At 39.1% G+C, this 23,039-nt stretch overlaps 1 protein-coding gene across 10 annotated transcripts in view; it reads right to left on the minus strand.

The window, feature by feature from the left end:
• Positions 1-23,039, minus strand: part of kif23 (kinesin family member 23) — a 47,375-nt gene that overhangs the window by 14,621 nt on the left and 9,715 nt on the right. For 5 of the 10 annotated variants that reach the window (XM_043677169.1, XM_043677159.1, XM_043677161.1 and 2 more), the window contains exons 3-17: positions 22,398-22,526; positions 22,199-22,304; positions 21,647-21,783; positions 15,313-15,428; positions 13,231-13,401; positions 10,472-10,507; positions 7,362-7,474; positions 6,260-6,381; positions 5,565-5,667; positions 4,410-4,489; positions 4,080-4,199; positions 3,497-3,656; positions 2,155-2,316; positions 1,870-2,036; positions 1,214-1,387 (exon numbers count right to left, since the gene is read on the minus strand). In XM_043677169.1, coding sequence (XP_043533104.1) covers positions 1,214-1,387; positions 1,870-2,036; positions 2,155-2,316; positions 3,497-3,656; positions 4,080-4,199; positions 4,410-4,489; positions 5,565-5,667; positions 6,260-6,381; positions 7,362-7,474; positions 10,472-10,507; positions 13,231-13,401; positions 15,313-15,428; positions 21,647-21,783; positions 22,199-22,304; positions 22,398-22,526 — 1,896 coding nt within the window. The remainder of the gene's footprint in view (positions 1-1,213; positions 1,388-1,869; positions 2,037-2,154; positions 2,317-3,496; positions 3,657-4,079; positions 4,200-4,409; positions 4,490-5,564; positions 5,668-6,259; positions 6,382-7,361; positions 7,475-10,471; positions 10,508-13,230; positions 13,402-15,312; positions 15,429-21,646; positions 21,784-22,198; positions 22,305-22,397; positions 22,527-23,039) is intronic. The other 5 variants (XM_043677164.1, XM_043677168.1, XM_043677163.1 and 2 more) reach the window with 3 other exon arrangements.

The following is a 23,039-nucleotide window of genomic DNA, read 5'->3' on the forward strand; positions in this document are numbered from 1 at the left end:
AAGTTAATGGCTAGGAAGGTGCAGAACTACTTTTAAAATGACAGGTCTGGATGCTTGGTAGGAAAAGGGACAAGAGAAGGATGCAGAGTCTGGAGTTTAGACAGGAATTATATTTTTGTAGATTTTCTAAAAGCATTTGAACAATTAAACTCAATAGTGCTCAAAGACATTGGAGCAGACTGGTGAGATACATGACTTGTGAGAAATCTGCAAATGAGACAAAAGGCAGAGAGCACAGCTACCTAGCAGTTAGAACCAAGTGAAACTGAAAAGGAGTTGGACTGATCAGATGGGCAGAAAATTGGCAAATGAAATTCTGCTTAGACATGTACAATGTGATGCACTTGGGGAGGTCAAAGGCAAAGGTATTCACAATAATGGGATCAAATGGAGCAATGTAGAGACTAATCTGCTAAATAATTTTGAAATGTGTATTGTTAGAAAACAAAGGAGAGGGTTTGTTTATTGAAAATGTATATGACAAAATGCTGAGGAGAGTAAATGAACAAGGAAATTTGTTAAAATATAAGTAGGAAGGCAGAGAGCCTGTGTAGGGCATTTTAAGAGCAAATAGACTTGCAGAGATAAAACAAAGGAGAAAGACCACCATAAAAAAATTGTTGAATGGGTTGACAATTGCAGAAGATATTGGAAAATGAAAAGAATGGTACAGGTAAGAGAGAGAGAGAGAGAGAGAGAGAGAGAGAGAGAGAGAGAGAGAGAGATTATAACTCACACAACTCACCTATGGCAGAATACACAAATTGACGGTGAGTTAGAATGTTGTTTTATGCAAGTCAGCTTGGAGACTTCATATTACAAAACAATGGAAGCAGACAAAAAAAAAATCACATACTGCAAAAGACATACCCTTCAAGAAAAAAAAAAGTCTCAAGAGCCTTAATATAAATGTTCAAATTATTTTGTAAATACTGATTGTTAACAAAATATCCTAATGTCTTGTTTGTACAAAATATTCCTTTTTAATGGCAATAATATGCAAGATGTATACTGTTCTGGAAGTCTTCACACTGAATTGCCATATTTTCAACCACAGCTGTTCCATTTAATTCACACATTGCATGATGAGTTGTTTTTTAATTTCTGAACATCTGTATTTTCATTTTAAAAAGAGCTTTATTGAACACAAAACTGGAAGTACTAAAATGGTAACCCTGTGTAGATCATGGAATTCAGAACCCAAATTACTCACACATTCTTTCTCCCATTTCATCTTTGTATCTGTCATCACTCCTTGCATTCTCTGCTCCAAGCGCCGTTTATCTGATAACTCTCGATGCAGCTTTTGGTCTCTCTCCTCCAGCTCCTGTTGCAAGGCACGCTTGTCCTCTTCATAAATATTTGCTGTTTTTTGCAATATCTCAATCTTAGAAATAGAAACATAAAATTAGATTTGGCTATAGAATAATAACAGTAGGATTTGGCATTACTTTCTCCCTTTGGGTACTGTGAAAACAAAGCTGTCCTTATCCATAAAAAGGTGCTACTAGAATGAGCATCATGACCTATTCACACCTACCACTTACGCAATTCAACATCACCAAGGCAAAATTAGTTTCTAGAGTACTAATTGTTCAGAATTACAACAGTTTTAATTCTGATTGTAGGTAGAAGTCGTCATTCGACTCACAGAGATGGCTAATAAGCCTAAGAAAAGCTGCACTGGAATAGAAGAGAGTGGTCACAAGCTAGCTACAGGTACATCAAATAGCATGCTTTGAAATGTTGAGAATGTGCCGATCAACTAAAAATATAATGTACAGATATTCATAGCCACAAATCACATACACATACTTACTCACGCCCTGGTGTCCAGAGCAAATAAAAAAGCAGAAAAAAGAAAATCACCTTGTACTCCAAGGTTTTAACTTTCTTCTCCAGTCGCTCAGTCTCTGCTTTTTGTCCATTAAGAAACCGGTCCTTTTCAAGCAGTTTTTCTTGCTGATCCTGTATGTAATTGTCCTTTGCTGCGAACTTACTGTCCCAATCGTGAATCATCCCTCTGATAGCGTTTACTGAGCAACATTAGAGCAAAAGAAATTTCTAGAGTTTTCTTAAAGCCAAAATTGAAGGGGTGTTAAAGGATTACACTATTCAACAAAATAGGACATTTTTACTGTGCTCGTTACATACCAGTTTTCTTCATCTCCTCAGCTGCCATTTGGCGTATTTTATACCTTTGCTCCAAACACTCTATTAAACGTGGTAAAGTTTGCTCGTCATTGGGATCAGTTAACTCAACTGAAGGCAATGATGCAAAACTTTGCAGCAGAGCTTCTGCAGTAGACAAGTCTTCTGAGATGGCAGACATGCAAGAAAAAAAAGAAAAAAAACTTCATTTGGGATTGTAAAGCAAATATTATTGTCCTCAAAGCCCTTTGACTCTTCATTGTTTTTTATTGAAGATTTTAACATTTGAAAAGGTGCTCTTCCTTCCCCATTGCAAAAAAAAATTAGCATTACAACAGAAAGCAAATTTTAAAATATTTTTGTCTAAGAAAATTTACAAAGGGCAAAATAGTTTTTCTTCAGTTTGTGAAACCAATATTTGTATTCTGGAGTTTAGTGAGCAAATAGAATATACTACATCAAAATGCAAAGAATAATCATGGCCAGGCCAGATTTTTAATCTAATAAAAAACACACAGAGCGGGGCAAAGATAAAGTTCTGTTCAAGCAAAAAGATCTATTGCTGGGGAAAAAAAAAACTTGATTCTAATTCTAAAAGCAAATACATTCTTCAGATTGTACACAATGTGCAGGTTTTGACTTCTCAACCAAGACTCAGTTGGTAACAGTCAGCAGACCATGAGTACCCCCCCACTGCCACTTCAGTGACTTGAACAAAATTCCACCACAGTTCTGAGGATGTGCTACGCTTTAAAAATAAGACATTACCCCAAGGCTTTATCTACTTTCTCAGGTGAATGTGAAAGATACAAACATCCCATAGGGCTACAACAAAGAGGAGGAAAGTTGTCCCTAGTGTTCTGAGCTAATAATTATCCCTCAAATCAACATCACCAAAACAGATTTTGAACATGACTTTCTGGGAGGTTGATGAGAGCATATTGGCTTTTGTTTCCTCTGTTATAATAAGGACTACACTTGAACACAATGCATCTTGGGATGTTCCCAGTTCATGAAAGGTGTTAAGGTGTTATGTAAATCCCAGTTTCTTTTTCTCAAATATTTTAGGGTGCATCTCCTGAAATGCCAATTCCAAAGAGTAAAAAGGAGCAAAACTTTAATTAAAACACGCATAACTGTGTATCGAGCATCAAATTTGCAGACATGACCAACTTGTTGGATTTTGGATGAGGAGAGCAAGGTTGAATTTGAATCATCTAGAAAGGAGGACACCACATACAGACTCTTATTGAAACTCTGGGAATTCATTTCAAACAGGTTAATGCCCATTTTAAACTAAAATCAATCCCAATATCAACATTTTGCTCTTTACACTGTACGGTACCTCCATACATGGGACCTCCTCGTAGTTCTAGCTTCCTTGCCAATTCTTCTTTGAAAGCCTGATTCCTGTATCGACGGCCTGGAGTGAGACCACAGATTGGTTTATCTACAGGTCTAGCCACTTCAACTTCTTGAGTCATTTCAGCAAACCTCATAACCAGCTGCAATGTAAAAAAATTCAAATTAGAACGTCCCAAGCGTGAATTCAAAACGTCATTAGGATCTTGACTGAAAAAGATGCCAACTTTGTTTTAAGAAACCAAGAAACAAAAGCTCTTTACAAACCTCAAAGCATGCTTTAGAGGTATAGCCTCCTCATCAAAAAAAAAGACAAATTTAAAAAGTGTCAAGAAGTTGGGATATAGCCCAGATGCACTACATCTTGCCTCAAGGGGCACCTATTCAGCAATAATACGCTAATGGATTAGAGTGGTGCTGGAAAAGCACAGATCAGGCAGCATCCGAGGAGCAGGAAAATCGACATTTCAGGCAAAAGCCCTTCATCAGGAATTGCCCAAAGACTAAGGATGTTCAGAGGCGCTGATAGATATGACAATCTCCCACATTCTTCTGGCAACACTCACCAAGGTTTCTTCATAGTCATCAGCTTTGGGATTGACACATACAATCATCCGAACCTTTCCCTCACCATCAAAGTAATTTTTAAAAAGATGAGTGAGCTTTGAGTCTCTGTACGGAACCATCTGTAAAGAGAAAAGCTCCCACATGACACCTTGCACCGAAATTATTTATTGATATCCTTTACAAGTAATCTGTGCAAAAACAAGAGCTAAGAATATTGCACTGAAGTTTCAGTCTCAAAGCATTGTGGATCTCATTGTGTTAATACCTTATGAGTATTTTAAATTGCTTGGATCCAACTCACTAATGAAATTCAAACAGAGAAACATTACCTTATTTGTTCCATACATTTGGTTTTCTCTTAGTACTTCAATACATGTTCTTAATGTCATCAATGACTGATTAATGTTCCCTGCATAAGAGAATATTGAGAAGTTAATTTATTTTAATTGATTCTAGTGCACAACAGTATTTCTGCTCATTACTATGAAGATTTTTTTTTGCTAAATGTTGCCATTTCTCGTGAAAACCTAACCATAAGAATTAGAGGGATAAGACCGAGGATACAAAAATCACAAGACTCTCCAAGTTTTACATCGACATTAACAGCAATCTGGATGTTTAATCTCAAAACATAATTTACCAGGAGGTAATTACAGATTGATTCTTGATCCAATAATTGTATGCTGCAACTTCAGACACACGAGAAATAATAAAATCACCCAAATGCATATCATGAAAGTATACAAATACATGTGAAAAGCCAACATTGGTCAGGACTTTAATTTTTAGAGAAGTAAAATGAGGCTATTTCACAAAGTTAGGAATCAAACAGACCTGTGGCATGTTTGGATAAATTTTCAAAAATTCAAATACGTAGCCAGTTTAAAAATTAAAAGTGGAAGTCAATTTGTACGTAAAACCATGTGAAGATTAGTTTTGAAGCAAGATGGAAAATGTTAGTCAGTAGGTTGTAAAGCAAGTTATACTTCAATGCCTATCTTTAAAAAGAACATTTCATTTGGGACTGCAAATGAGGTCAAAACCTGAAGAAAATTGCCCAAGACCAGTGCTGCTTTGAAAGGATGTCCATTTTTAGGAGTTTGGACTTTTATATCCTAGAAGCCAGCAAGAAAACAACTATGGTTTGTGTTCAAAAGCAAAGCCTTGGAATCTTGTCTCAACCCATCTTAAGTACTCGCTATGCTGCTGCATGAACATCCTTGCTCAAGTGTCGACATTCGAGTCACTTGGGTTAAAAAAAACAGAATTTCCCAACTGTAAAACATATTCAGAGCTCCTTACGCAGCATCAGCTTCAGGCAACGACACCTTCCAGCCCACACAGAAAATTGAAATAAAACTAATATCAACAATGTTAAAAACAACAGGTATGCAACACAGACACAAAACAAAGTTATCAAGTCAAAAAATATTTGGACTACAAACATATTCACAAGCAATCTTTTGCTTTCCAAAATTCCTTACCTGCCTCTCGCAATCTACTGCCTTCAGCTTTTGTCCTGTTAGTTCTCTCACTTCCTGCCAAGTCCACCAGGGACAGTTGGCTCACTATTGTCTGATCCTTAGCCTAAGATGAAAGGAAAACCCAAGCGACTTATATATATCTTTACATACACGCACAAAAAAAAATACACCGTTAACTGGAGGAAAAAGTAGAGGTAATGGATTTTTAGTGGAAAAGTTTCATACAGCAAGGTCAAAGGCAGCAGAAAGCTCAACAAACAAGGTTAAGGGGTGGGGGTTCATGGATAGAAAAAAGTATATTAGAGAGAGAGAGTTACAGAGATGTACAGTACAGAAACAGACCCTTCGGTTCAACTTGTCCATGCCGACCGAATATTCTAACCTAATCTAGTCGCATTTGCTAGCACTTGGCCCATATCCCTCCTAATCATATTCTCATTCAGCTGTATTTTAAATATTGTAACTGTACTAGCTTTCAAAAAGGATTTAAAAAGAAAACAAACAAAGTCTTCCTCAGAATATACATTACACTGAATAAAATTTTCAGATTGACTTTATGGAGCTGGACATAAATGACATAAACCTGTAGGGCAATGCTACCCAATATTCCAATCATTTGTAACGTTGGTATCTTAGATTCTCAATAACTGGCAAACAAAGGCAATAAATTAAACATTTTCCATGGTGCCACTTACCTGAAGGACATTGTCCCCATCAGAATCTAATGGAGCCTGAGCCAACTTGATAATGAAAACACTATGTGAACGGCTCGATTCTCGATTTAATGTGGTGTTAGCTATACGTCGTTTCTTCTGGCCTGCAAAGAGAAAGAGTGCCAAGAACCTGGTTTATAAATGGAAAGGCAGGTAAGAAGAGCAAGGATTGGATTTCCGTCCGGCAATCATGATTATAAATACAATGTTGTCTACAAATCAACAGCCTGGTTCTTTGCATTCCCAGGTTCCTACATTGCTTTCAAATACCAAATATAACAAAATATTCTGTACATAGGTTGAGCTTCAGAATATTCTCACAAATGCCAAATAGTTAAGATGAACCAAAATCACCCAATTTCTAACAACAATTTTATCCAGTTTAAGTAGAAATCGAAATACCAGAGTCATTTTTTGGAATCTAAACTATCTTCGACTACAGGTAGTTCGCCTAAAACACCATATAGTTACGTTCCAGCAACAACTCGCTTTATAGGAATAACGGGGCCTATGGAAAAAGTGGGGTTAGGGGCAGACCAGCACTAAAGAAACCACTCATAATCACTCAAAAGTCTAATGCAAAGTATGAAGGTATAAATCATATTTACTATCAAAAGTAAATTTAACACAACACATTTAAAAAATGTAACAGAGATGAGCTCTGTACAGTATCTCTCACAGAAAGCTGCTCTGTTGGTAGCCGACATTGGCGCCTGTGCAGAACGGCAGATTTCACCCTACACATTGGTGCATGTGCAGAACAGCACAAAGGCCGACAATAACATTGCACATGTGCAGAACAGAGATTTCAGCGCACACATTGATGCATGTGCAGGACAAAGTATGCGAACCAGTACCCACTGAATTCTCACTATTGCCAATGGAGGTAAGCAAAATGCTGTTCCCTAATTCTTCAGCGATGTTACAGTAAAATCATGCTGCCAAAATGCGCATTATCCTAGAACCACATGTAAGCTGAAATACATTTGGATGTGATGCAGTTTCATTCTAACTTCATGGAAGATATAAAAAACAATGGGAATACCAAGATGAAAAATGACGACAACTAAAGTGCAAATCTCACCTTTCCAAAATACTTCAAAAGCTTCTTCCGTAGACTTCACCTCTACCTCCGTGCAACCAGCCACATACATGTTATGATTAGAATCTTCTCGAAGAATTTTCGATTGTGGAGGTCTATAAGCAAACATTGACTACTTAAATCTCAAAGTGATATTAAAAGGAAAGGTCCAACAATGACAATGTACTCAATATACCAGAAATCTATACACTGTGCCAAAATACATCTAAGGAGTTCTTTTCTTTAAAAAGGTTAGGACAACTACATAAATTCTAGTCAAAATTTTAGCATAAAAATAAATTGCATATGCATTTTAGGCTTGGGGAGCAGTGAAGAGACTGACTAGTCTACAACCTTAGTTTCACTGACGTGAATGACAGACAACAAATTGAAAAAACATTTTAACTAAATGTTAAATTTATCCACATGGAAAATACAAAGAACAGTCTAAATGCATTTCTCTTTATAGTAGATAACAGACTTTTACATTAATGTATTTCTTAAGAATGGATTCATTTCTTGTTCTACCTACCTGATGATTTTTTAGCTTAACTCAAACATTACAGTTTAACTTTGTTGAACTTTAAAATGCAATTCATGCAACTATCAATAAACTGAAATTTGATTGCCTATAAATTGCATAGGACATTTCTAGATTGTTTCAAGGAGGCCAGCTTCAAGTGGGATTGCCAAATCAATTTTAGATTATTGCAAATGCATGCAGGACAATACATTTGAGCAGGTTTCATAACAGCACCATTTTGCTTGTTTAATCTAGAAAAGTGATCCTGGTTCATGAGAAATAAACCAGGAGTCATCTTAAGCAGTGAAGCAGAACTGCAAACAACTGTAGAAATCATCCACATAAAAAAAACTTACCCAGATATTACAAATTTTTAAAGCTGTATTTCAAATTCACTACCATTTCCAAATAGGACAGATATTGTCCGTCATGCACTTTATCTTGAAAACAATTTGAATTGAGTGTATAATAATCAGTATCCTAAAGTGGCATTTACAACCAAAGCTTCAACAATTTAAAGCAAGTAGGAAAATATAGGGTGCCCTCTGTGCACCCAGAAACTAACTCTCCACTAATACTTTATTTTGAATGTAGTATTTTGCAAATATGTGAAGTGCTTAAAAAGTAGAAAACTTATATGCAATAAGTTACTCTGAAAATAAAAATGTTCAGGCATGTTACAAGTGTGTAGATTAGAGTAGTGCTGGAAAAGCACAGCAGGTCAAGCAGCATCCGAGGAGCAGGAAAATCGACTTTTTGGGCAAAAGCCCTTCATCAGGAATAGCTCTATTCCTGATGAAGGGCTTTTGCCCGAAACGCCGATTTTCCTGCTCCTCAGATGCTGCCTGACCTACTGTGCTTTTCCAGCACCACTCTAATCTAGACTCTGGTTTCCAGCATCTGCAGTCCTTGGCTTTTAACCTATATTACAAGTGTGTGTCAAGTTTACTTTGACAGCAAAAAATTAAAAAGTCAAGAAACCAGTGTGGATTTTTCCAAAATCATTTCACATCCTAATTTTTTCTTCATGTTTCAGCTTTGTAGAACTTTAACTGGGCTACATTTGGAATATAGTGTGCAGTTCTCATTGCCACAATACAGGATGTAGAGGCATTGGTGATGGTGCCAAACAGGGTTACCAGGATGGTACATGAATGAACAGTATTAGATATATGGAGAGATTGAAGAAACTTGAATTGTTTCCGCTGGAGCATCGGAAACTGAGGGGTGACCTGATAGAAGCATGTAAAATTATAAAAGGCAAGGATAGTGGGTATATGAAAAAGAAGGGTTTAGCATGATATGGGCCAAATGCATCAAATGGGACTAGATTACTTTAGGATATCTGGTTGGCATGGACGAATTGGACCAAAGGGTCTGTTTCTGTGCTGTACATCTCTATGACACTTTGATAGAGTGGATAAAATTGTCTTCCCAGGGTGAAAATATCAAATATTAGGGAAATAGGTTTAACGTGAGAAGAGGTTGTTTAAAAGGAGATGTGTGCAGTTTTTTTTTAAAACAGAGCCTGGAATGCACTGCCAGGGGAGATGGTGAAAGCCAATACAATAACATTTAAGAGGGATTTAGACAGACATGAACAGGCAGGGAATAGAGGGACATGGAACACATGCAGGCAGATCAAATTAGCATATTGTCAGTACAGATATGGTGGGCCAAGGTGCCTGTTCCTGTGCTGTACTGTTCTATGTTTCATTAAAGTAATTTTAAATGTTCCTCTCCTTGTATCTTGGCCAATATTAATCCCATAACCAGAAAAAGCTTATCTGCATTACTACTTGAGAGATCTTAGCATATGTAAATGAACTACTGCACTCCCCTACGTTACAAGCAATTACTTTCACTGAAGAAGTTGTAGATGCTTCTGAGACAAGTGAACATCTGAAGCCATGAAAGCTGTACTGTAAGCACAAGCTTTATATTAACAACATAAAAAGGACTAAACTGTCCAAGTTCTGCCCCAACTCAGCATTTCAGGTTATGCTTGGTTGTGCAATGTGCTATTTAAAATAATTGCTCTGCCCAGCCTTCAAACCTCCAAGAACACCTGTAAAGTTGATAGAAATACAAATGTTTGAGAAGAGCTCTTCTACCCCTTAGGATGAATGTAAGCTGAGTATCTGTCAATCACAAAATTCCACCCTAACTAAATAGATATTTACATTGTTTAAGCGAAATGCATTACCAAGAAAGGAGGGAAAGAGACCTCACAAAGTTACACCTGTATTTGCCATCAGGTGTATTTACTAAACAATGAATCAAAACCAAATACTTATCCTCTGGAATGCACACTTTTGCAACCAAGCAAGTTAAAAAATCAAGCATTTATTGGGCTAGCATTGTGTGGTTCCCTGCTACAGGCTAAGCACAAGCAGTGAGAGGCTTTATACATGCTTGGGGCCACTACTGGTACCAGAACTAATAAGCCATGGGATAGATTGACGGTATTGATCTGTTAGCTAGGAAAGGGCAATATTAGCTAGGATAAAACATTGACCAGGTAAATTTTAGCCAACTAGTCTACCAATTACTCAGATTACCACTGGCAGCTTGTACATTAGAGACGTACATGAACTCAGCGTTCCACACAGGAGTGCTGTTCCACCTAATAAAGAAACATGGCAAATTGTTACAAAGAAAACCATTAAGTCGTGTCAAAAAAAGCAGTTCAGTTATGTGGACCCTGACAAAGATGAGTGAACACATACTGAAATCTGCTCAATTTTCAAATCTTAAAATTTGTTGCATTATAAGGAAAAAAAGGGAGATTTCAATTCACCTTGAAAAAGTTGGGGCTTGAAATTAAATAGCAGTTTAATAGATGATAGACGGGATGTTCAAAATTTTTTTTTTATAGTGTACTGATTGGGATCGGTGTACATTCAGATAACACAAATTTACAAGGAGCCAATTTGGCTGTAGTGGTAGTGGGTGAAAGAAGTGACCCGGAACTGCTTGCAATATATACAAACTATCACCCCGTCTTCTCTCTTCCTGGTTTTGCAAGCACAATAATGTAAGATTGTTCTTTTTGGGTGGGTGAGGTTAAGGAGTGGGAAATATTTAGCTATTTCCAAAAGGAACCTGAAAAGAAAAGTCACAGCACACACACGGCAAGTTAATTCAAAGCAATTCAATGTTTTCGCACACCACTAAGATCTAAACTGACGGGCACACTTAATTACTTTAAAACTTCAATAGGAGCATTAATTTTTTGATGCAGACTCGTCATAGGTTACTAACATCGATATTAAGACTGGTTTATTCAATAATTAGTACCCATCAATAGTCACTTTGATACTGCTGATGGGAAATGGACTATCAACGTCTGACATTCAAACTTACATCTTGGGGCAATCAGGAACAGGAACCGTGAGTGAATTTACATATTTGTGTGTGCAAATTGTGGCACCAATTTATTAGCCTGAACATTACCCCACTCCCTAATTCCACCCCCCCCCCCCTAACCTCCAATCAGTTAACTGCACAAACAGAAAGCTTCTTCTGGTCCATGGCACCTGAGAAAAATATTAAATGCAGCATTCTTGAAGTTGTGATGAGTTAGGGAATTAACAAATATCAAGTTTGGAATTTGCACATTCTCCTCATGTCTGCATGGGTTCCCTCCAGGTGTTCTGGTTTCTTCCCAGTCCAAAGATGTGCAGGTTAGGTGGATTTAGCCATGGCAAATAAGAGGTTACAGGGCCAGATGCTCTTTGGAGGGTCGGCGTGGACTTGATGGGCCAAATAGCCTCTTTCTGCACGATAGGGATTCTATGATTCTGAGTCCATATCCCAATGAGGTTTAAAGAAAGTCTTATAGGAAAACCTCCAAGAATACAAAACTTACAGAACAATTCCAAGGCGGGCTGGATTTGTATCTGGTGATAGGAATTGCAAAATAAGGCAAACAGGCTGTACCATACACCACCGAACCACTGTCCCTATACAAACATGCTCATCCCAACTTTGTCTATGCAAAACTTAAATATAAAACCCATTTTAGGACAAGTTGACATTCAAGTGAAAGCACATATGAAATTTGTGACAACACATTAATGCAATTCTCCTACGCAGTAAGTTTAGAAGCCATAGCTAAATATTTAAACCCTAGCTGAATTTCTTGTATTCAATCACAGCATAAGTACCAACAAGAAATTGCACAGTTTACTTTGCTTTAAACAAACAAAAAAAAGTTCTGTAAAAATACTTGACATTATGAGCTATTTAATCGTTTAAGGAGGTCTTACACTATGTTAAAATGGAATCAAAATCACACTATGATCTTCAAATTGTTTGAAAGCAATACATTGAACCAAGTTTTTTTTTTAAAAAAAAAGACAATTGCTGCAGTGGCACAATTAGAGGCATATTTGGCACAATTTCTTGTCACAAATTTGTGTGAAAGTATCTCTGGGCTATTTTAGTTGTGGATAGTTGCAACTGGGGTTGGAGGTGGCATAGTTGGCGGCTATCTGCTTGCAAGCAGTGCAGAGTCAGTTAAAACGCCTAGGACATATAATTTACAGAGAGTACTCCACTTAGTATCGGCATTATATGGTTGTCAGCATCTTTGCTGAGGCCAAACCCTGGCCTATAACTGAAGGCAACCTCTTTGCACCAGATAGAACATAACACCCCGTAACATACTTAAGCCCCAGACTGAACTTTTCAGTGATGGTTGGCCTCCTGCCTCTGTACTCTGCCCTTAACTGGCACTCTGAAAACTAAATCAGTAGTTTGGTTAATAATCATGGAGTGACTAAGGCATTGATGCAAGGAGGGACCAGACTCAGATGTTCTGGATGTCAAGTTTCAAATTACAGAACAAAAGTGCAGACAAAACATTTTAAAATTGAGCTAACATACATGCACTCCACAAGGTCACAGTTGCAAGTCTGTCCAGTTGCACATACTTTGAAATTAAATGGATTAATATGTGGACCATTTCAAATTTGAGACAACAATTCTACTTAGGTTACTGATTTTAATGCTTATATTTCAATATTGAATTGAAAACAAAACATCTTCTACAATTTTTTGAATCTCTCGGCAAGGTTTGCATCCTGCAGGGCAAGCAGATTGCAGCTCATTCCTTCTGGCAACATTACAGAAATCTGTTGCAGATCTAACAACCTCGGGTGAAACACCTTTCCTTCTCTTTCTTTGGAGAAATAGCTAGCTTCCAGTCATTCCTCCATTACTATATTAATCTGGTAGCATATTATTGATTTTATCAAATACATCATGGATTCAGTGAGCAGGCAGGCAGACACTTAAGTGGCACACCATCACAATAGCAATTGTAAAAGTTTTAATGCAACTTACTTTGGTTTGATTGGATCTTGTGGTATCTCTTCAAGAAGATCATAAAGATAGTTATTGTAGATTTCAATGTAAGAAACAAATAGACTATAAACACTGTCCTCATCAACTCTCTCAGCTTTGCAGTGCTCAGGCACAGTAATCATATCTGCAAACTCTGGATCCATTTTATGCCTGTGAAAAGTAAATTTTCCAACAAATGTACCACATATTTAGTACTGCTGTGATCAGAAAGAGACATCACCTTAAAAAAAAATCCTTGATTTTAGCATTCATTCAGCAAGATTTACATATTCTTTCAAAACTAGAGAGAACCTTTAATAAATGCGACAATATTACTGGAGATGTGGATTCCATTCAACTGCATTCCTGTATCTCAAAGCAAAACAGCGAACATTCTTCACAAGCCCATAAAAATTGCTGTTTGACATTTACACATAAGCCTAATTTTATCTTCATCAAATGCAGCAAGAGTTTGAGAGGCAGTGACACTACGAAAACCATAATGCTATTCCAACAGAGATCAGCTAACTCAATAAAAATCATGGACATTTCTATTACATCAGGAAGCTGTTTTCAGTTCGAAAAACACGTAGGAATGGTTGAGGTAAAGTAACAAGTGTTTATGGTTAATTACTGGAATACAAATGGAGTGCACAATAGAAGGTAAGCAAAATTAAGTTCACAACACTATAAAGGTGAAGCCATCAGATCAACTCCTTCCCACTTGCATCATATCCACTACAGTAGAAATAGTAACTCTCAATTTGTTAAAAAAATTAGAAAGTTTTAACAGTAAGCACTCACAGTAAAGCCTGCATTATTAAAGGCACAAATTTGGCATACAGACAAGGCAAGCAACAAATAACCACAGTGTGTAACTGAAGTTAACACGCATTCTCAGTTGTGTTCCAAAGCAAGTTCCAGTCTGAACCCAGTAGGAATTGGTGTATGCCCATTATATAGGAGTACGATTTCTGGCAGCAAGAGGACACCACAGAGAATGCTCTCCAGGCAAGTCAAGGTGATTGGGCCAGGGACGTCTGGAGGTGATCATGATTTCAGAAGCGAGGAAGAAATAAGAGAAAGTCACTTTAAAGGTTTAAGATATAGGAGCAGAAATTAGGTCATTCAACCATGTACTCCTCCATTCAATCATGGCTGATAAGTTTTTCAACCCGATTCTCCCACTTTCCCACTGTAACCCTTGATCTTTAAGAACCTTTCCCTGAGTCCGGAGGTTAACATGATGAAATAATCAAGATCATTCCCCAGTCTAATAAAATTAAGATTTCATTCAAAGCACTACTTCACACAAACATATAGAGGAACCTTGATTATCCAAACGAGATGGGCAGGCACTATTTCGATCAGATAATTGATTTTTCGGTTAATTGATTCAATGCCTTTCCGCTGGGGCTTGGAGTTTTCTGCTAAGTCCACTCCATGTTCAGGAGATTAGGCAGCAGCACACCACACGCGAGCCCCCGCCCGCCCCTCAACTCCACCCAACACCAGTGAGTCTCCAAATAGCATGTGCGCATACACACACGGACATGTTTTTATTGCATCTTTTTGATGGGTTCCACCTTTGTCCTGTACTGGACAATGTTGGAGAGATTATCTGGGGGAAGGGGGGTTTAGGGTACATGCTTGTGTAGACCTCCAGGGAAAGTGTGTGGGGAGAGAGAGAGCAGGAATTCAGTCATTTGGAGATGATGCCTGGGCTCCCATCAGTCCAGGACTGTTCTCAGCAGCATTTCAGTAAGTTGAATTCACTTTTAATCACTGTAAACAAAAGACGCGATGACTGTTAGAAACATTACTTCAAAGAGCTGTTTCCATCGGGACCTAGAGATCTCCTTCGGATAATCTAATATTTGAATAATTGATATTCGGATAATCGAGGTTCCTCTGTAAATGAGTTTGACAGACTTAAAATTTTGCAAAAGGGTTTTAAGTGCAAAAAAACTGCGCTCAATAAAATCTAAACTTCAAGATGATAAATTGAAAACTCTATTCCTAGACTGAAAAACAAAAATCACACCCAGAGTTCATCACATTGCCTCTTTGTTATGTACCCACTTGGAGGAAAGGCTCTTTGGGATTGTGGAAGACTGGGCATCCCTTTTCTGACGCTCCAACAGAGCATCAACATCACCCTGCACCTCCATTGTATTCTTATCATCTGGCTTGAAAACCTGTGGATGATACAAACAATTCAAAATCATTAAAAGTTGCACAGCTTTCTAAACCTTTGACAGAGCAAAGATTGTGCATGGTAGCATACTTGAAGTGAGTTACTCAAGTATGAGCATCCAACAAGCTGTATTTATTATCAGAATATGGGTTGCAAGATTTAAGTGGCACCAGAATTACCAAGAACCGGCAGGTTGTAGCTCTATTTAACAATATTAATAGACAGACTTTGTGCAGAACACAGAATTCTAGGTTGATAAATGACATCTGACCTCACTGCCATCACAGAACGGAAATGCCTGATGATCTCCAGAGCAAACTATGATGGTGTGAAACTGAAACAGGGATGATGTGGAGATGCTGGTATTGGATTGGGGCGGGCAAAGTCAGAAGTCACACGACACCAGGTTATAGTCCAAAGGATCTATTTGAAATCACAAGCTTTCGGAACACTGCTCCTTTACCTGAGCACGCAGAGCACTTCACCTGACAAAGGAGTAGCGCTCCGAAAGCTTGTAATTTCAAATAAACCTGTTGTACTATAACCTGGTGGCCTGTGACTTCTGACCGAAAACAGGGATATTACACACACATCTATTTGCTTCTTAGAACTGACAGGGAGGAACTGAATTCCAACACAAACCCATGCTCACAGTACAGCAATTCTTTCAGATGAAAGGGAACTTCAGACCGGTGAACTAGTACAGAGCCCATTGGCTACTGGAATTAAATTTGTTCAAAGGAACAGAACAGTATAGGCCCTTTGGTTCTCGATGTTGCGCTGACCTATGAAACCCATATGAAGCCCATTTAACCTCCACTATTCCATTATCATTCATATATTTATCCAATGACCATTTAAATGCCCTTAAAGTTGGTGAGTCTACTACTGTTGCAGGCAGGACATTCCACACCCTTACAACCCTGAGTAAAGAAAACTACCTCTGACACCTGTCCTATATCTATCACTCCTCAATTTAAATCTATGTCCCCCTCATGCTAGCCATCACCATCCGAGGAAAAAGGCTCTCACTGTCCACTTTATCTAACCCTTTGATCATCTTGTAGGTTTCTATTAAGTCACCTCTCAACCTTCTTCTTTCTAAAGAAAACAGCCTCAAGTCCCTCTGCCTTTCCTCATAACACCTTCCCTCCATAGGAGGCAACATAGAACATAGAACAATACAGCGCAGAACAGGCCCTTCGGCCCTCGATGTTGCGCCGACCTGTGGACTTTTTTCAGCTCGTCCCCCTACACTATCCCATCATCATCATCCATGTGCTCATCTAAGGATTGTTTAAATCTCCCTAATGTGGCTGAGTTGACTACCTTAACAGGTAGGGCATTCCAAGCCCTTACCACTCTCTGCGTAAAGAACTTGCCTCTGACATCTGTCTTAACTCTATCACCCCTCAATTTGTAGTTATGCCCTTTCATACAAGCTGACATCATTATCTTAGGAAAAAGTCTTTCTCTGTCTACCCTATCTAATCCTCTGATCATCTCGTATGTCTCTATCAAACTCCCCCTAGCCTTCTTCTTTCCAACAAGAAAAGACGCAAGTCTCTCAGCCTTTCCTCATAAGATCTTCCCTCCAGACCAGGCAACATCCTGGTAAATCTTCTCTGCACCTTTTCCAATGCTTCCACATCCTTTTTGTAATGGGGCGACCAGAACTGTACACAATATTCCAAGTGTGGCCGCACCGGTGTTTTGTGCAGTTGCAGCATGATATTGCGGTTCTGGAACTCAATCCCTCTACCAATGAAACCTAACATACCGTATGCCTTCTTAACAGCACTATCAACCTGGGTGGCAACTTTCAGGGATCTATGCACATGGACTCCAAGATCCCTCTGCACATCCACACTACCAAGAATCTTTCCATTGACCAAGTACTCTGCCATCCTGTTATTCTTCCCAAAGTGCATCACCTTACATTTAGCTGCATTGAACTCCATTTGCCACCTCTCAACCCAATTCTGCAGTTTATCCAAATCCCCCTGCAACCTGTAACATTCTTCCAGACTGTCCACTACTCCATCGACTTTAGCGTCGTCTGCAAATTTACTAATCCATCCACCTAAGTCATTTATAAAAATGACAAACAGCACTAGTAACTGGACACTAGAAACTGGACTCCAGACTGAATATTTTCCATCAAACACCACTCACTGCCTTCTTCCAGAAGGCCAGTTTCTAATCCAAACTGCTAAATCACCCTCAATTCCATACCTCTGCATTTTCTCCATCAGCCTACCACGTGGAACCTTATCAAAGGCTTTATTGAAGTCCAAGTATATCACAACAACTGCCCTACCCTCATCTACATGCTTGGTCACCTTCTCAAAAAACTCAATAAGGTTTGTGAGACATGACCTGCCCTTGACGAAACCATGTTGACTATCTGAAATCAAATTGTTGCTTGACTGCCTGGTAAATCTCCTCTGCACCCTTTCTGATGCTTCCACATCCTTCCTGTAATGCGGCGACCAGAACTGTGGGCAATACTCCAAGTGCAGCCACACCAGAGTTTGGTACAGCTGCAACATTGGCCTCATGGCTCCGAAACTCAATCCCTCTACTAATAAAGCTAACACACGATATGCCTTCTTAACAACCCTATCAACCTGGGTGGCAAATTTCAGGGAACTACGTACAGAGGAATCTTGATTATCCGAAGGACACGGGCGGGGAATATTTCATTCAGTTAATCGAATTCCGGATAATCAAATACCAGATAACATAGTTTAGCCAAGCATCGGGACCTTGTGATCTTGCCAGATAATCCACTATTCAGATAATCGAATGCTGGGGTTCCTCCGTACATGGACACAGATCTCTCTGCTCACCCACACCACCAAAAATCGTACCATTAGCCCAGTACTCTGTATTCCTGTTACTCCTTCCAAAGTGAATCACCTCTCACTTTTCCACATTAAACTCCATTTGCCACCTCTCAGCCCAGCTCTGCAGCTTATCTATGTACTTCGCACTGTCCACAACTCCACTGACCTGAGTTGTATTCACAAATTTACTAACCCATCCTTCTACACCCTCATCCAGGTCATTTAGAAAAATGACAAACAGCAGTGGCCCCAAAACAGATCCTTGCAGTACACCACTAGCAACTGAACTCCAGGATGAACATTTCCCATCAACCACCACCCTCTGTCTTCTTTCAGCTAGCCAATTTCTGATCCAAACAGCTAAATCACCCTCAATCCCATGCCTCCATATTTTCTGCAGTAGCTTATCGTGGGGAACCTTATCAAATGCTTTACTGAAATCCATTTACACCACATCAACTGCTTTACCCTCATCCACCTGTTTGGTCACCATCTCAAAGAACTCAATAAGGTTTGTGAAACATGACCTGTCCTTCACAAAACCTAATCAACTTATTCCTTTCTAGAGGATTATAAATCCTCTCTTATAATTCTTTCTCACACTTTACCCACAACCAAAGTAAGGTTCACTGGTCTATGATTACCAGCGTTGTCCCTACTCCCCTTCTTGAACAAGAGGACATCATGTGCTATCCTACAATCTTCTGGCACTATTGCTGTAGACAATGACAGCAAAGATAAAAGCCAAAGATTCTGCAATCTCCATCCTAGTATCCCAAAGAATCCTCGGATAAATCCCATTTAACTATTTTCACACTTTCCAGGATTGCTGACACCACCTCCTTATGAACCTCAATCCTGTCTAGTCTAATAGCGTGTACCTCAGTATTCTCATTAACACTGTCAGTATTCACGCTGGAAAAAAAGACAAAATACATATTTAGCACATCTCCTACCTCCTCGGACTACACCAAACTCCTCACTACTGAGAACTGACAATCGCCAATCATTCTGGAGAAGGTAGTGGTATTTGTCTTGTTGAACCACTACTGTCCTGGAGCTGTATGGACACTCAATATTGTGAGGAAGAAAGTGTCAGGGTTTTGACTCAGTAACAGAAGGAACTGAGTGTTAATATTCAGAATAGTGTACACCTTGGAGAGGAACTTGCAAGTGGCAGTGCTCCCAGTACCTGTTGCCCTAGCCCTTCTATCTAATAGAGATTATGGATTTGAAAAGTGCCATCGTGCGTGTATGATGCAGAGCACCTTGTGGATGATGCACACTGTTGTCAATGTGTCACTTGTGAAGGGAGCAAAGATTGAAGGCATTATACAACACATCAAACAAGCAGTTTTGTCCTGGATGTGTCATGTTGAGTGTGATCGGAACTGCATTCATTCAGGAAAGTGGAGTATATTCAATTACATTCCCGACTTCTGCCTTGTAGATCATGGACAGACTTTGGGGGGATCATTATCACAGTGCCTTGCAATCGAAGATGACGCTGTTCCACTCAGAGTGAGTCTGTAGGTGGCTGTACAGATCAATGTGATTACTGCAAGCTCTGTTACACTTGGGCAGGTAGTGGTCACAGGAAGGGTGGTTGGGATATTAATACAGCAGTGCATTCCTTTCACTGTTTTCTCCTGGTTTCCATTTTTTTTCCCACCAAAAAAGTCTCAAGGTGCTCAACGCCTTCCCGGATGCTGCTCCTTCACTTTGGATGGTCTTGGATAGTGATTCCCCAGGTGTCTGTGGGAATGCTGCACTTCCCCAGAGATGCCTTGAGGGTCTGAAGAGCTTCCTCTGTCCAACTGTGGCTCACGTGCCATTTCAAAGCTGAAAGTTCAGTACCTGCTTGGGGAATCTCTTATCAGACACGTGGACGATATGCCCAGAGTGTCACAGCTAATCAAGGGTGGTCAGTGCCTCGTGTTAGGGATACTGGCCTAGTCGAGGACACTGGTGCAGATGCACCTTTCTTCCCAGCAGATTCACAGCATCTTGCAGAAACAGTGCTGGTGTTACTGCTCTAATGCCTTGAGGTGTCTGCTATAGACCATCCATGTCTCAGAGCCAAATATAGGAGGGCAGGAACCACCACAGGTATGAACCATAATCTTGGTGTCAGATCTAATGTTGTGGTTCTCGAAGACCCTTTTCCTCCGGCAGTTGAAGACTGTGCTAGCACACTAAAGGCAATGCTGGATCTCTTCCTCAATAGCTGCTTTGGCGGACAGGACACTTCAGAGGTATTGTAAGCGGTCAACGTTCTCTAAGGTTTCCCCATGGAGCTCGATCATCTGGGATTTGTCTCACAATGTCAGATTCCAAGTTGACAGTGGATCTTCACCTTGCAGATCTTCAGGGTAAGACATATGCTCTCATGCGCATCCATAAAGGTGGTCTAAGAGCACGCCCTCTAGATTTCCCTTCAGAGCGGTAGGAGACAAATTACAGACCACATAGTTCCAAATCTCTGATATAATCTTGTTGTCACCATATTTACATAGTTGGTTGTGCTTAGACTTAGCATTGATTTGTCAATGTTAAATTTCAGGACAGTGTTTTCAGTCAACGTTCATGTCTAGCTCCACATCAGATATATCTGTTCTAATCTCACTTTCATGTTCAATCCCCACCTGACAAAAATATTCTTCGAATGCTTAATTATAAATCAATGGCCACTTATTTGTTTCTTACACAATTCACTTAAGAACTTTCTCCCCTTTTATACATTTTATTAATCCAAGTCTGAAATGAGCTTTTGTAAACTCTTTAAATTCCTAGCAAGTGTTAGTGAAAATCATCAAATATCACTCAAACTGTAAGAAAGGCTGAAAACTGCAAGAACAATCTGATAGTCATTTGTTCACAATTAAGGCAAACTATTGGAACAAAAGTGGAAAGTTCATGCTACAAATTAGCATTTTGTACGAAAGTAAAGATAGCTTCCAACTGATACCAAATGACCAGAATTTTAATCCCAAAAGTGAGATTAGAAGGGAACCACTCAAAAAAAATCAAAACAGATAATTAAAATAACTAGGGACTTCACTTTTAAGACAGTCTTCCATTTAACTCTTGAGTTAATGAGCAAGTTAGAAGTTTGGTAAGAAACTTAGAGAGTTTGTGAATGCATGGAATTCACAACGGTCGTGGTGGAAGCAGAGTCATTAGGGACAATTAAGCGACTGCTGGACATGCACGTGGACAGCAGTGAATTGAGGGGTGCGTAAGTTAGGTTATTTTATTTTACATTAGGATTAATCCTTGGCACAATGTCGTGGGCCGAAGAGCCTGTTCTGTGCTGCACTTTTCAATGTTCTATGTTCTAACATTGTGAATTACCTTCAGTAATACTTACAAATCGCTTTGCTTGAAATGGTCCAATACTACAAAAGATCATGTCCAAACAACGAGGCAGAAGGCCTCCGTCTCCAGGAGATCCAGTCATTGTGTGCGTTTTCCCACTTCCAGTAACACCATAAGTAAACAGCAAACCTGACAGACAGCAGACATGCATTTCAGGTGCAGTAACACTCTTGCCTCCTTGCCCAAATACAATTACCTCACATTATGGTACTAGTAATAGAACTTGCTGTGCCAGCTATTTGTTGCTAGTTTACAGCCCTGCTGTATTATGTCATAAAGCCAGATAAAGATAGAACCAAATAAAGTCATAACAGTCATGCCCTCATGTATCTTTTCCATTGGAACCTAATAACTTGAACTCTGATTCATTAGCATCAGATAGATCATGTTGGGTGCTGAGTTAAATCACTTAGAGGTTCAGAAATGCTGAATCAGATATATAATAGTGGAGTAATTCTTAATACAAATGACCTAGAATTTTTTATCCTAGAGTTGGAAAGCAGTCCTATTTATTTTTCATTCGCCTAATTAAGTTTTAGCATACCATTTTTGCCATGTATCAGATCTTCCACAAGGGGTCGTGCGACAACATTAAATAGCTCCTTCTGGGTTGTAAAGGCTCCAAACACTTCTTTAAAAGAATACTGCATCTAAAAATCCAAAATTAGTGCATTTAACATCACACAGTAATTTTACCAATAAGAAAAAGGCTATTATCAAAAGGGTCTCATATTTCAGGTTACCTCTTTGAATTCACCATTCCTGTTGACTTTAATCCCATCAGGAGGATGGAGCTGTATTGTAGTATTACTGATAAGTTCAACACAACATTCAGTATCTTCAGAGGTCAGTGGTCTGACCCGGCAATAAACCTGATAAAATCATCAATGCTTAGGATCAGTCCTTTTAAACAAAATTGTCAAAATAGACTCAAAATTGAAGTTGCTGCCACAAAATCAAGGGGATTAAAAAAAATGAAATGTGATCCCACCTCCCAAACAGCTGTAGTAATTCAGAATTCCAAATATTAATTATTGTTTGCTCGTTGAGCTGGAAGGTTCATTTTCAGACGTTTTGTCACCACACTAGGTAACATTATCAGTGAGCCTCTAGTGAAGCATTGGTAGTATTTATTTATTTATGCGTTTGGGTTGCCTTGGGTTGGTGGTGGTCTTTTTCGCTGGGATGGGGGGAGGTGGAGTCCAAGTCAGTGTGTTTGTTGATAGATTGCCGGTTGGAATGCCATGCTTCTAGGAATTCTCGCACATGTCTTGGTTTGGCTTGTCCTGGATGAACATGTTGCCCCTCCTCATCTGTACGTAAAGATAATCGTGATAGTGGGTTGTGTCTTTTTGTGACGAGTTGATGTTCATATATCCTGGTGG

This window comes from Chiloscyllium plagiosum, chromosome 36 (assembly GCF_004010195.1).
Source record: "Chiloscyllium plagiosum isolate BGI_BamShark_2017 chromosome 36, ASM401019v2, whole genome shotgun sequence".
Lineage (NCBI taxonomy): Eukaryota > Metazoa > Chordata > Chondrichthyes > Orectolobiformes > Hemiscylliidae > Chiloscyllium > Chiloscyllium plagiosum.